At 36.4% G+C, this 14,447-nt stretch overlaps 2 protein-coding genes across 3 annotated transcripts; one reads left to right on the top strand and one right to left on the bottom strand.

Annotated features, from left to right (window-relative positions):
• The first annotated feature begins 1,438 nt into the window (after nt 1–1,438).
• LOC127119033 (LEAF RUST 10 DISEASE-RESISTANCE LOCUS RECEPTOR-LIKE PROTEIN KINASE-like 1.1) lies at nt 1,439–4,462 on the top strand. The gene is made up of 4 exons (XM_051049253.1): nt 1,439–2,117; nt 2,213–2,305; nt 2,453–2,719; nt 3,246–4,462. The coding sequence occupies exons 1-4, from the start codon at nt 1,484–1,486 to the stop codon at nt 4,157–4,159; spliced, it is 1,908 nt and encodes a 635-aa protein (XP_050905210.1). The 5' UTR covers nt 1,439–1,483; the 3' UTR covers nt 4,160–4,462.
• A 791-nt stretch (nt 4,463–5,253) lies between these two features.
• LOC127119034 (nicotinamide adenine dinucleotide transporter 1, chloroplastic) lies at nt 5,254–13,009 on the bottom strand. Of its 2 annotated transcripts, none has more exons than XM_051049254.1 (8): nt 12,494–13,009; nt 12,276–12,359; nt 11,899–12,005; nt 10,944–10,992; nt 10,647–10,756; nt 6,424–6,518; nt 6,052–6,140; nt 5,254–5,930 (listed from the first exon to the last, which is right to left on the bottom strand). In XM_051049254.1, exons 1-8 carry the CDS (start codon nt 12,573–12,575, stop codon nt 5,485–5,487), a joined length of 1,062 nt encoding a protein of 353 aa, XP_050905211.1. In that variant the 5' UTR covers nt 12,576–13,009; the 3' UTR covers nt 5,254–5,484. The 2 variants fall into 2 exon arrangements, with proteins under 2 accessions (XP_050905211.1, XP_050905212.1); XM_051049255.1 differs by having other exon boundaries at nt 11,899–12,001; nt 12,494–12,535.
• Nucleotides 13,010–14,447: the final 1,438 nt, after the last annotated feature.

The following is a 14,447-nucleotide window of genomic DNA, read 5'->3' as shown; positions in this document are numbered from 1 at the left end:
TCTTACGACTAAACAAGACACAAACCCTAGCTCTCTCTCTATATTTCGCTCAGTATTGGTTGTGTGTTAAAACAGGTTTTCTAAGTCCCTTTTTATAGAAGCTTTCAGCTGGGCTTGGACATCTTGAAAACCCTAAATCTATTTTCCAATTAAATCTTTTCATAACAGTTGGTTAGATCTCCTTGGAAAATAAGTAAATCAGGTTGTAATTCATGATTGAATGCGCCTGCAAATCAGATCTTCAATCATACATAGATTGCCACTAATTGTGCAATCACAAAACACCAGACATTCACACTGAATGTTCTGTGTACAGAATGTCATGACATCGGGTCTGACATCCTGGAACAATCCTGCATAATTCCATAATTCCTTTTATAATTTCCAGCAGGTACATAAACATCAGATGTCATGACATCGTGTATGACATCCTGATATTATGTTTTCCATTTCAACTCTAGCAGGAACACATTATCAGAAGTCATGACATTGTATATGACATTCTGAAACAATCTTGCATGATCATGTTCTTGAACTCCAGCAGGTACAAAGGATATCTTATGTTAAGACATCACACATAACATCTTGTGAACACTCTTTGTTTTACCAAAATTGCTGCCAACACTTAAAACCAACAAATTACTTTTGATTAGTATTTAAGCAAGTGTTAGGGAAGATTCTAGAGGTGACATTTTTTAGCATTTCAGTAGGAGTAAACTTGAAGTACCAAAGCATTTACGAGAAAAAAGTCATCTACTTTTGCCTCCATTTACATTCATAAGTCATTTAATCTTACCAAATTTACCTTTGATTTTTTGCTTTACTTTCGATACATTCCCGTTTGTCTTACTTTTTACTACATCCCTAACTCATCAAGAGTTACAATTACGCCTTTTTAACTTTTCAAAGACATTGCTTACCAAAACATTATACGCTCAAACACTAAGTCCAGGATTTTGTAGTCGGTCCTGCAAGTAACCCTCTCATAGGAAGGCTAGAGATTGTTGACGAATAAACAATATAAAAACACGAAAACACTAAAAGGGCTGTCTTCATTTTGTTAGTGTTTTTAATTTTAGTTTATTTGCATATTATAGTTGTAAATATTTCAGAATTTGTGTTGCTTTTTTTCTTCCGGTTAAAAAGAATTTCACACATATTGTCTCAACCATTGGATGTACGTACCCTGAAAGAACAATTAATCATGGCATCTCTGGCGTGACTAAAATTGTGTGAACAAAATTCCACATTACCAATTTGTGATGGACTCACGATGTAAACATGAAATGGAAAATTAGTACAAAGTCACGCAATACACATTTTCTGGCTAATTTCTCAAGTCTTGTTTAGTCAATACTCCAAGTCAAGTCAACTGCCGTAATGGGCACACGCAATTACTAGACAAAATTCCTACACAATTCTATTTTATATAATCATATTTATACTTACTTGGCTCCTCAATTAATCTTAACATTTTTTTAATATGTTCCGTTCTGTTTTATTATCCTCTTATTTTCTGCTTCTTCTCTCTGCTGCGTCTGATTCGGAATATGAAAAAGAATGTGTAATAGGAAAAAACACTTTGTGTGGATATCTTGGGGAAATCTCCCTCCCCTTCACAACCGTTAACAACAAAGAATGTGGCCTTTACATAAGTGGTTGTGACAACAATAACCCTTTCGAGAAAAAAATCCATCTCAGAAACCAAATCTACATAATTGATAACATCAATTATAAGAAAAATTCAGTTATCATGTATGGCCACCACCACAGTTCCTCTGAATTATCTGGTTTAGAATTAATGAAAACGCCAGCAGCATTCAGCTTTAACACAGTCAATTTCATTGTATGCGGTCATGGCTATGATAATAGCCATGAAAAAATGTCCAAATATAGAAACTGTCCTGATTATGATATCTACTTTACTTCTAAACCTGATGATCTCATTTTCCCTATTTTTCCATTACCATGTTCTCCATACATTCCCCTATATAACGATTGTGTGGAATTAATTTCGTTACTCGAAATTAAAGTGGATTTAGAGTCTTGTGATTGTTATAGTAAAGGAAAGTCATGTCTTCTAGACCAAGATACTTTAAATTTCAAATGTGGCCATGGTAAATAGATTAAACCGATGCTCATTCTTTTCTTGTACAGGACCTATATGATTAAGTATGTTCCATATAATGTACACTCATTATGTCTTCTTCAGATCTCTGGTATGGAGCTCCGGTACTTCAGAGTGAAGACCATTCTGATATTCATCCAAAGCGAAATGAACGGCATTTGAAGGTTGCGGTAATAGGTACTATATTGTTACTTTACTAAATGTTGAATCTTATGATTTTTTTCATCTTTTCATGGAGTTAGTCGTAAATTTAATTGCAAAAAACAAAAATATGATGTTTACAGTGTGCATAGATTGATCTAGCTTTCTATCTCTCTTACACAGGTTTATCTATTGGATTGGCAACCGTGATTGCAATTGCCTTGTTTGTTATAATTTGGCTTTTCTACTTTCGGAGAATCAAATCTTCAGGTGTCAAAAACCAATCAAGAGCCAATTATGGCGGTCTTTCAAGAAATACAACAATCCCAGAAAGTGGAGCTGTCTACTTTGGGATTACTGTCTTCTTCTATAAGGAGCTCCAAGAGGCAACAAACAATTTTAATAAAGCCAGAGAGCTTGGAGAAGGAGGCTTTGGGACTGTTTACTACGGTGAGAGACTCGTTATTAGTTTATGCACCCCTTAGGGGATTATACCAGCTTTTAATGAGATATCTGTTTCCAGAACAAATTTATTTTTAGCTTGTATGTTTTGTAAGAGTTGTCGTGCAGGAATGACCATACCTATGCAAGATTTTAAATTTCAGTTGAGACAGTTTCACAATCTTCAACAATGTGAAGCATTACAGTCAAATGCACGACCACAATCAGGTCGCAGAGACATCAAAAAATTTGATATTGCATAATTTTTTCGACATCCCAAGTCTATCATCGCCTAGACCTATAACAGGATTTATTGTTTGATCATATTATAGGTTAATCTCCATTCATCAGATTATATTTATCTTTTAACATTTTTAGGCGAACCAGTTTAGCGTTGTTTTAATAATGATAGGCTGATATTAGTTTTTTTCCTATGATTTGGTTATTCTTTAATGTCAGTTATGTGCAAAAGAGCCTAAAATTAGGTTAAATCTGTCTTGTCAAGTAACATCAATTTTGATTATTGACTAACCAGGAAAGCTTGGAGATGGACGTGAAGTTGCAGTGAAGCGCCTATTCGAGCGCAGCTACAGACCAGTAGAATCATTCACAAACGAAATTCAGATCCTCACACGCATGCGCCACAGAAATCTTGTATCCCTTTATGGCTGCACTTCACGCCACAGTCGTGAATTGCTGTTAGTGTATGAATACATCCCAAACGGCACCGTCAATAGCCATCTCCACGACAAAAAAGAAAATCAAAACTCATCTTTACCCTGGGATATGAGAATGAAAATAGCCATAGAAACTGCCGGTGCATTAACTTATCTCCATGCTAATGATGTCATTCACCGAGACGTGAAAACCAGCAACATTCTACTTGACAACAGTTTTTGTGTTAAGGTTGCTGATTTTGGTCTTTCGAGACTATACCCTAATGATGTCACTCACGTCTCTACAGCGCCGAGAGGAACACCGGGCTATGTTGATCCAGAATATCGGTTGTGTTACCAGCTAACAAGCAAGAGTGATGTATATAGCTTTGGTGTAGTTCTTGTTGAGCTAATATCATCTTTGCCTGCAGTTGATTTCTCGAGGGATAGAGATGACATTAAGTTGGCAAATCTAGCAAAAAGAAAAATTCAGAAAAGGGAATTTTCTGAGTTGATTGATCCTTCTCTTCGTTTTCAGACAGATGAGAGTTTAAAAAATGTGATAAGTTCTGTTGCGGAATTGGCCTTCCAGTGTTTGCAAGATGAGAAGGAATTGAGACCCTCTATGAGTGAAGCATTGGAGGTGCTGCAGAAAATTGAAAGTTGCAAGGGTGAGGCAGAGAATCACGAGGGGATTGATTTTCATCATGGAGTAGAAGTAGCACAAAGTTATGCACATCCATCACTTCCAAACACTTGGATGAAGCCACAGCGCCATCAACAAACATTTTGACAAAAAGGGTATTGAGATTGATGCATCAAATAGCCAGTTAGTCTTTGAATTCTAGCATTTGTACTTGTTTGTGCTCGTTCAGATATTTAGTGTTGCTACTGTATATAGTTCTAATTATATAAAACAGCAACTCTAAATATTCAATAAATTTAGATTGTAGTATAAAAAGTCTAGATTTAGTGTTGACATTTTGTGTTGGTTATTAGACTTCAAATATTTTAAGGATAGATGTAAACATGTTATTACCTATCCAAATTACTTATTCAAATCAAATACAAAGCTGAAGCATTATTGGATTGAGAATCTTACCTCTCATCATTGTTACATGGTTGGATCTCAATTTTCCAAACCATCATTTCAAAACATATATCTCTTTGAAAAACTTAGGGCATTTATGTTTATAGAGGCCGGCTGTTGGATCCGAACGCAATTCCTATTAAGATAAAAACAGAATCTTTATCAACAGAACCAATCTTCGTTGGCTTCAAACCATCATTCACACAAACTTCTTGGTGTTGTTTTGACATATTATTGAATTGAATGCAAGAAGAAAATGGATCACTCTTAGATAAGACAAACAGAATGATGATCAAATATGTATTATCAACACAAGGAAACTTGTTCAATATCTATTCTTATGGGAAATTCTCAGACATCCAATTCCTATTCACCAACTTGTAGTTAGTTATTCAGCTTTGGTATCTTGTGTGGATCAAGATACCATGTTGGCTCTAATAAAGTGGTAACCACTAATGGTTTTACACAGAAACCAGAGAAGTTAACATTTACATGAAACAATTAATAATAATCTTATTGCTTAGTCCTACCATATCAAATGCGTGCTTAAAATGGCACCAACAAGGTCCTACCATAATTATCATATATCATCCTTTCCTTTTCCTCTCATGTGTTGTGTACAGATAAGCATGGTCCCCCAACAAGGTATTGAAGAGAATGCACTACTATGCTGATATGAATGGGCTAACAGCTTCCACTTACACAAGTTGTGTAAGTGACATAAATGTAGGGATGGACCCAAAAAACAGAGGTAGGTGATGTAATGCAATGATATAATTGCTAGGAAAACGTGTGCATACCAAAATGAAATAGTCATTGATTTCCAAATACAATTGAACAATACAAATCAAAACATGGCCTTGTGCTTATTCACATCTGCACTTTTATTTATTTTTCTAATATATATAATTCACATTTCTGATCAAATTGAGCATTTGCATGACCAACAGGAAAATTAAAAATCAGCTCAACCAAGATATCAATTGAATGTGAGAAAGGACAAATAAGAAACAAAAAGAAAATGCACATCAATGTCTTGTTAGCTGCTCTTTGTTTCCGAGAGGAATATTGTTAGATTGAGATGGCGATTGATCCCTGTCACCGCCATTTTTAGTATTAATATCACCGGCTTCTGGCTTGGGTTTTTTAGGCTCATTTTGTGGTATAGTCCGCGTCAAAAACCTGTGTATCATCTCATAACTGGTGAATGTAATAACAGCAGATGGAGTTGTTCTTAATAGATTAGTTGCGCAACCGCGATAAAATCCTGAAATGCCTTCCTTTTGAAACACCTTCTTAGCACAGTCAATAACCCCGGCATATTGAAATCCACTACTATTTTTCGCTTGACCTTGCTCTTGCAGCCGGGATCGTATTACCTCGTGCGGATATGTCATTACAGAGGCAGTTACTTTTGAAATTGATGACGCAATAGCAACATTCCCAGGACTAAGGTTGTCAACAGTTGTGTTATCTGAAATGTTTTGAATCCTCATTGGATGAGCACCACATACATTACAATATACAACATCGCATACTTATTTCAAGGATCGCTTAATATATATAGATAAATAAAATAGTGTTAGCATTTGTACCTTTTTTCGCAATGTATGACTTTATCTTTTCGTATGCTGGGAATTGAATCGCTACATGACTTACGCCAGCTAATGATGGCACAATGCCACTGCATCAAAGAATATAATAGCATCACAATTCACAACTAAATAGTACACAAGAAACAGGCTCAAAAAAGGTTTTGACTCTCTTATTATTTAACTTGACATCAGGGAGAAGGTCAGGACCAATTAATAACAATGTATGATTTGATACACAAACTGCAAATAATCTCTAAATTATTGAATCTCAAAATCGTTTTATATTATTATATCTTTTTGTTGTGAAGCCTTGGCATTTTCATAAAATATTTTATCAACATCAACCTTAAATTACAGACCCAAAAAACAGACCTATATAGTCCTCGTAGACCTTCCTCACGTGTAATCCTCGTCAAAGCGGAAAGAACACTCTTGTAAGGAACAACATTAGGCCTCATTCCTTGCGTCTGATGGGTTTCAGAGGAAATATGAGTCAATATTTAACATAAAGAGGTACAACGAATACAAGTTAAAACATATAAAGAAGCAACTACTCAATTTAACCAATAAGTTTCGATATCAAACATACTATGATGGGTAGATAACAAACTCTATGTTGTAAATATTATATTGTAAATAGTAATTATTTCTATTAGTAATGAGGCCCATTAGTCAAAGCCCATTAGGTTTTCTATTCTCTCTTATTTAAAGCATGTAGATGTAACATGTAAGAATCACTTTTTAATATATCAGTAAAATATTTTACAACATGGTATCAAGAGCTCCCGATTTTGGGGGATTCGCTTCCGCCTAAACCCTAGCCGCCTTGTAGCGGAGTTTTTTTTTACTGCAGTTTGCAGTTTGATCGTGCTTCTTGTTTTTGTTCACTCATCTTTGAAACCCTAACTCGTCTTGTTTCTTGGTTTGTTTTCTCTCGATTGTCCTTTCAATGGCTGAGATTACTGGTAAGAGTGTGTTCCCGATCTCTTACTGTTTGTGGTAATATTCCTAAGAATGCGTGGATTCTTGACTCTGGTGCTACTAATCATATGACATTTGATTCCACATTATTATGCTCTTATACCACACGTTCGAGTATTCCTTATATCACTGTTGCTGATGGCTCTCATGCTTGTGTTGTTGGCACTGGAAATATTGACTTGCAACCTCCATTCCAGTTGCAATCTGTGCCTCATGTTCCCACACTTTCCCACAATTTAATTTCCATCCATAAGCTTACCCGTGATCTGAATTGTAAAGTAATTTTTTCTATGTCCCATTGTGTTTTTCAGGACCTTACCACGGGGCAGACGATTGGAATTGCTAAGGAAAAGGAAGGGTTATACTACTTCTCTGATGACCATCCAAAGGTGTTGTCCTCCTGTTTCCAGTCTCAGTCTTCCTCTTCAGCCTCACAAATTTGGCTTCAGCACAAGCGTCTCGGTCATCCTCCATTTTATATAATTAAGTCTATGTTTCCGTCGTTGTTCTTACACCATTCTGTTGAGTCTTTTAAGTGTGATGTTTGTCAGTTGGCAAAACACAATCGTGTATCTTTTCCTTCCAGTTTTAATAAAAGTGATGAACCTTTTGATTTGATTCATTCTGATGTTTGGGGACCTGCCCCTACCTCTAATATTTTTGGTGCAAAATGGTTTGTCTCATTTATTGATGATTGTACTCGGGTAACTTGGATTTTCTTGATGAATACTAAATCCGAAGTACCACAAATATTTATCCAATTTTATAATATGGTACAAACGCAATTTGGGAAAGGCATAAAAAGAATTCGTTCTGACAATGGTAAAGAATATGTCAATCATACCTTTTCCAACTTCACTAGTAAACATGGCATTCTCCATGAATTCACATGTGTTGACACCCCACAACAAAACGGTGTCGCAGAAAGAAAAAATCGTCATTTACTTGAAGTTGCTAGATCTCTCCTTTTTCAAATGTCTGTTCCTACCTCTTATTGGGGTGAGGCAATTCTTACTGCTGCCTATCTGATTAACCGGGTCCCATCTCGAGTGTTAGGTAATAAAAGTCCTGTCCAATTTATGCTTTCACGTTTTCCATCTGTTCCTATCTTACACACTCTTGAGTCTCGCATTTTTGGTTGTGTTGCTTTTGTTCATGTTCACAAACAATATCGCAATAAAATTGGATCCCCGTGCTGTCAGATGTATCTTTCTGGGTTATGCACCCAACAAAAGAGGGTACAAATGTTATCATCCTCCGAGTCGAAAATTCTGTCTCCAAAGATGTCACCTTTCATGAAAATGTGTCATATTTCACTCGTTCTCAGTCTCAGGGGGAGAACATAAGTGACTTAGAGTCAGAGTCTGAGTCTGAGTCCGAGTTTCTGATCCTTGGTCCTAGCCTCCCTAGAACACCTATCAGTGTTCCCTCTCTTGAACCCGAGTTGTCACCTAGTTTGAGTTTGAGTCCTAGTTCAACACCTGAATCTGAGCCAGTAAGTGTTCCTGGTCCTTCAAGGCCTTCTGTTTTACAGGACTCAGCACCTCCAGCACCAACTCTAGTGTATCAGAGAAGAAGTAAACCTGACCTTCTCCAGAAACAAATTCAATCGCCTGAGCCGGAGGTAAGTACTGAAAATGATTCCTCTAGTGATGATTGTGCCATTTTTGATACTTGTGACACTAATCCAGTTGATTTACCCATTGCTCTGAGGAAGGATAAAAGATCTTGTCCCTCCCTATATCGACACCATATCTCTCAATATGTCTCCACTAAACATCTTTCCACACAATATCAAAGTTTTATTGCAGTTGTTGATTCTGTGAAAATCCCATCATCTGTTGAAGAAGCATTGCAAAATAGAAATTGGGTCCAAGCTATGGATGAGGAAATGAGAGCACTTGAAAAAAATGGTACTTGGGAGATTATTGAAAGGAAAAGAGACAAAAGTCCAGTTGGATGCAGATGGATCTATACTGTAAAGTACAAATTTGATGGTACACTTGATCGGTACAAAGCAAGACTAGTGGCAAAAGGTTATACTCAGAGGTATGGTATTGATTATGAGGAGACATTTGCCCCAGTGGCAAAGATGAATACTGTTCGAATTTTACTATCTCTTGCTGCTTCATGTGGATGGGAATTGCAACAGTTTGATGTTAAAAATGCGTTCTTGCATGGAGACTTAGAGGAAGAAGTGTATATGGAGATTCCACCAGGTGTTGGCATAACAAATGGAGCTAACAAGGTGTGTAAATTGAAGAAAGCATTATATGGACTAATGCAGTCCCCTCGAGCATGGTTTGGAAGATTCACAAAGGCAATGATGTGTTTGGGCTATAAGCAAAGTCAAGGAGACCACACTTTATTTTTTAAACATTCACAAGGAGGAAAACTGATTGTACTTCTTGTTTATGTTGATGATATTATTGTTACAGGAGATGATTTGATTGAGAGACATTTCCTCAAAGAGAAATTATCAGCAGAGTTTGAGATGAAAGACCTTGGGCAACTCAAGTATTTCTTGGGAATTGAGGTAGCCTACTCAAAGCAAGGCATCTTTATTTCTCAAAGGAAGTATGTGCTTGATCTTTTGCAGGAAACTGGCAAACTTGGATGCAAACCTGCAAGTGTTCCCATTGAACAAAATCACAGGATAAGCTTTGAGGAGGAAAGTGACAAAGTTGACAAGGGTCAATATCAAAGATTAGTGGGAAAATTGATTTGCTTGGCACACACTAGACCAGATTTGGCATATGCAGGCAGTGTGGTGAGCCAATTCATGCATGATCCGAGGGTGAGACATTTGCAGGCTGTAGACCGCGTTCTACAATATCTTAAAGCAACTCCAAGGAGAGGACTTTTGTTTAAAAGAGGTGGAAATCTAACTATGGAGACTTACACTGATGCGGATTATGCCGGATCAGTGAGTGACAGAAGATCTACGTCAGGCTATTGTACTTTTTTGTGTGGTAACCTTGTAGCTTGGAAGAGTAAGAAGCAAAGTGTAGTTGCTCGATCAAGCGCCGAGGCAGAATTTAGAGCTATGGCACTAGGAATTTGTGAGCTATTGTGGATGAAACAAATTCTAGAAGACTTGAAGATACAATGTGAAGGTCCTATGACATTGTTTTGTGACAATAAATCGGCTATTAGTATTGCTATCTTACATTCCTTCCGGGCATCAGCTGGCAGATGTGTTAACAAAAGGCTTACCAACAGAAAGATTCAGGCAACTTACTTGCAAGCTGGGAATGATAGATATCTACTCACCAGCTTGAGGGGGAGTGTTGTAAATATTAGATTGTAAATAGTAATTATTTCTATTAGTAATGAGGCCCATTAGTCAAAGCCCATTAGGTTTTCTATTCTCTCTTATTTAAAGCATGTAGATGTAACATGTAAGAATCACTTTTTAATATATCAGTAAAATATTTTACAACACTCTATATTTCATTTAAATAAATACGATGACAGATTCTTACAGATATATAGAAGATTGAAAGACCTCAACAGTGAAAAGGACGAAGAAAAGAAACAAAAAAAAAAGAGTGTGCATTCTTATTTCGACATATATTTTACTAAGATTACAGACATGAGAAAAACTAACTCACTTGGAGTCTTGTCTTAACAACCCACAAAGGATTTGTAGATATTGCTGTTGCTGCCCCCGCACCAGCAGCAGCTATAATATTTCCCATTGTTGTGAGTTCGTTGCAACCCTCTGCAACAGTATTAGCAACAAATATCATCATAAAAAGTAGTAAATCTGGAAAATATAAAGTATAAACTTAGGATCTGAGGAAACCACAATTGGGAAAAAGATTGAGAAATCTATTATCATGCTTTCAATGACTTAAGAGAATAAATAGTGCATGTAAAAAAGAATTTTTCATGAAGATAATGTTTACCGTGTGACCGAAGCAAGCCCTTTAGTTGCTCATAACATGTGAAGTAAACCTATGTTGAAATGAATTTATTGTCATTTGAAAAGATAAGAAATATGAAGAGAAGCTACAACAAACATATGACTAAACAATAAATAAAAGATTACTCATTTTCCAATATAAGAGACATGATTAATCAATGCTTTGACAAAGGATCATCACGACCTGATGAACCTGGAAGATTAACTTTCAAATTATTTTTCACACCAAAGCAACTTTATAAAGATGAAATCACCTTATATGATTGTTGTTTGTTAAAAGTTGTCGCCTTCAATTTTAAAATAAACCTAATAACATGGTATAATAAAATAAAAGTATCCAAGAGACGTAATATAAAGCTACTATCAGTCAAAAATAGGTAAACTCAAAAAATATGGACATCTTGTAAAATGGTAGACATAAGAAGAATGCCGGACATAATTTTCTTTTGGTAGAGATGCAAAAGCTTGTTTATCTCTCCATATCTAAACAGATATTGAGACAGAATATGCCACTAGATTCCATTAAAAATTAAGTAAATAAAGAGCGAAAATAAAAGTGTTAAGTAGATCAAGAATTGCCAACTGGGGGTAATAAGCAATCTGTCTGCAAGTTGGTCGGTATAGAGAGTATCTTAGAGAGTAGAGATGATTTTATGATAAATGAGACTTAGATATGAAAGTTATTCAGTTTTACATAAAACCCATGTGACTCCATTATATGAAGTTATCAATTATGTCTTGTCTTTGTTTGTTAATAGTTCGTGTATAGCAGTATAAGAAGTTGGAATACATGAGAATGCTAAAACAATACATAACAGAATCAGAACAGAAGTCTCTAAAGCTCTATTTCACATAACATAGCCATTTTTTATTACAACAGCCACCACCAATCACAACTCAAAGATCTAGTTAGAAAGGCAAAAGTAAGAGAAACTCACTGCCCAGTTTGGAAGTAATGCCAGTATTGTTGGTGAAAGGCCACGGTACATTCCCCTGAAGCCTTCGGTCCTAACTATATTCTGCAAGCTCGTGACAATGACACTACCTAGGAGAACAGCTAAGGTTAGGCTCAAGAAACAATCACTCAAAATCAAGTTTCAACAACAGAATATATAAATTTCAGCGTCATGTTGATGATACAAACACCTAACTCTAGACAGAGAAAAACTTATTTATAGATTAATAAATCAAAGACATTAACCTCACCAATTAGGCAAATAAAATAGGTTACAAACCTACTTCTCAATCATAACAGAAATCCAACAACAACATCAGCATTGTCTACGACCCATTAAGAAATCAACAACAAGTGTACCTTTCTGCACAGGGGGAAGGCCATGAACTTGTAGCCTTGTCTTGATCACATCCAAAGGACATACAAACGTAGCAGCTATTGCCCCTATAATAATGTCACAATGTCAAACAAGCAATTCTTGAAAACACATGAAAAAATAGAAATTTTAGCAGACACAAGAATAGGAAATAAAAAGTGAAGATTTTGAAAGAAACCCATTAAAGCTAAAACAAAATTACCAGCGGCTGCACCAGCACCAGCGTTGGAGATTAAACCCCTGATGTTGTGGCCAGTACCAGAAGTTTGGCAATTGCTAGTCATATTAGAATCTAAAAATACCCTTTTTAATGGAAATTTAAGAGAGTTATTTAAGGAATTAAAAGCAAGCAGTTTCACTTAAATGGTAGAAGAAGCGAATTCACATGGTAGATCTTAATCAATTTGTCCTTTATATACCATTGCATGTGATACGGTGAAGGAAGAAAAAAAAAGATGTTGAATTAAATATTTGGGGTAAACGTGAGAGAAGGGTTTATTTAGGAAGCGAATTGATCTAAGAATGGAAATATAACGCGTAAATTGGGAAAGGAAAAATGAAGTGGGAAATGAAGAACCGGCTTCGGAGTTGAAACTAGAAAGACCGTGGGAATTTGCTCTCTTGTTGAGTCGTTTGTTTCTTGTCTTCTGGGGTTGAGAGCATACGATGCCGGTGTCAGTGTGAAATCTTCCACCAGCTTACGATTGCCAACTCGGAATGTGGAATTTTTATTCATCTTATTTTTTAAATTTATTTTAGTCCTTATCAAAAATTTGGATTTTTTATCGAAATAATCCAATTTTTTTTTAAAAATTCTAAAATAATTCATTTTTCATATTATTTTTCAAAATATCCCACTTTAAAGAGGAGACATCAGATGAATTGACGCCTTCTCTTAAATTTAGAGAGGAGACGTCAATTGGATTGGCTAGTCTACCTAGTGTTGTCAATCTAATTGGTGCATGTGTATTAAGTTTTAAAGGAGGCGCCAATTGGTCTGACATCTGTGCATGTTTCGTGATTTTTCTTGAAAAATATTGTATATTTTAGATAAAGTCGAAATCGGACCAATTCATATTAATATTAATATTCGTTTACATAAAAAAAGACTAATGTCGATGATCGGGATCACCTAACTGACCCCGGTCCCACATCCCCTAACTACCTGAACTCGTGGCGCTAACCCACGTTGATGATTCACCACATGTGTTTGAGTATCTGAGGACCCAGGAACATCACCACCAACTGCAGGAGATTGTCTGAGATAGTTAGACAAATCAGCGTAGTCTTGTGTATGCATCGAAGGGGTATCGCCATAGTTGAGTTCATGACTCATGCCAGAGTAGTTGGGTTGTGTTTGAGTTGTTGGAGGGCGACCAGGACGATTGAAGGGAGACATTTGTGTGAATGATGCGTCGAGGAAAGGTTGAAATAATTGTTATGGTGTTTGGTAGACATATGGTTGTTGAAGGTTTTGGTTTTGAGATGTTTGGGCTTATTGGCTATAGGAGGAGGAGGGCGATTGGTGTTAAATGATCGTTGAGTGTTTTGGATAAGGCATCTATGATAGAGTGATGTGTTGGGTGTATAGCGTTGTTGGGGTGTCTTGATGATGATATAGTTATTGGCGGTGGTACGGGGTATGCTCTCGGTATTGTGGTTGGGTGTTTGGCATGTTAGGGTTGTAGGTTTGTGTGTTTGTGGATCGAAAATTTTGATGGATAGGGGGTTATGAGTAGCCGGTCTGACAATGTTGTTAGGGGTTAGATGTTGAGTCTTCTGGTGTGTAAGTTGTCTGGCGTGGGTCGTATAGGTACATATCCCCGGCGATGAACTCAAATCCAACCGATCTGTACCAAGTCATATAATCACGACTTGGTTTTTCTTCAGTTGGCATCACAACGCCAGTTAAGACATGGTATTAGCGGTGCTTCCATTTGTGACTTGATGCGTGCTTTTCGCAAGTATACGAATGCGTCAGAGTAATATAAAAGATTGTCGAATCCACAAAGACCAAGTGTCAATCTATCGTTATCTATTGTTATGGTGTTTATCACCGGGAATCAAAATAGGTGTTTTTAGAGTGTGCAATGTAAAGTAAAGTATTGAATAAAGTTCAATTAATAAAGACAGGGTCGAATGTAACTCACATAATC

The sequence above is a fragment of the Lathyrus oleraceus genome, chromosome 2 (assembly GCF_024323335.1).
Source record: "Lathyrus oleraceus cultivar Zhongwan6 chromosome 2, CAAS_Psat_ZW6_1.0, whole genome shotgun sequence".
Taxonomy (NCBI): Eukaryota; Viridiplantae; Streptophyta; class Magnoliopsida; order Fabales; family Fabaceae; genus Lathyrus; species Lathyrus oleraceus.
The sequence above is the reverse complement of the archived record's forward strand: the minus strand, read 5'-3'. Positions and strand labels throughout refer to the sequence as shown.

Coding starts and splice junctions, on each gene's coding strand:
- LOC127119034 (XM_051049254.1), bottom strand. CDS start 12,575: ATGACTAGCAATTGCCAAACTTCTGGTACTGGCCACAACATCAGGGGT. Junction 10,993..11,898: donor CATTACTTCCAAACTGGGCA/GTGAGTTTCTCT, acceptor ATTTCAACATAG/GTTTACTTCACATGTTATGA. Junction 6,141..6,423: donor GGTCTACGAGGACTATATAG/GTCTGTTTTTTG, acceptor TCTTTGATGCAG/TGGCATTGTGCCATCATTAG.
- LOC127119033 (XM_051049253.1), top strand. CDS start 1,484: ATGTTCCGTTCTGTTTTATTATCCTCTTATTTTCTGCTTCTTCTCTCT. Junction 2,306..2,452: donor TTTGAAGGTTGCGGTAATAG/GTACTATATTGT, acceptor TCTCTTACACAG/GTTTATCTATTGGATTGGCA. Junction 2,720..3,245: donor CTTTGGGACTGTTTACTACG/GTGAGAGACTCG, acceptor TTGACTAACCAG/GAAAGCTTGGAGATGGACGT.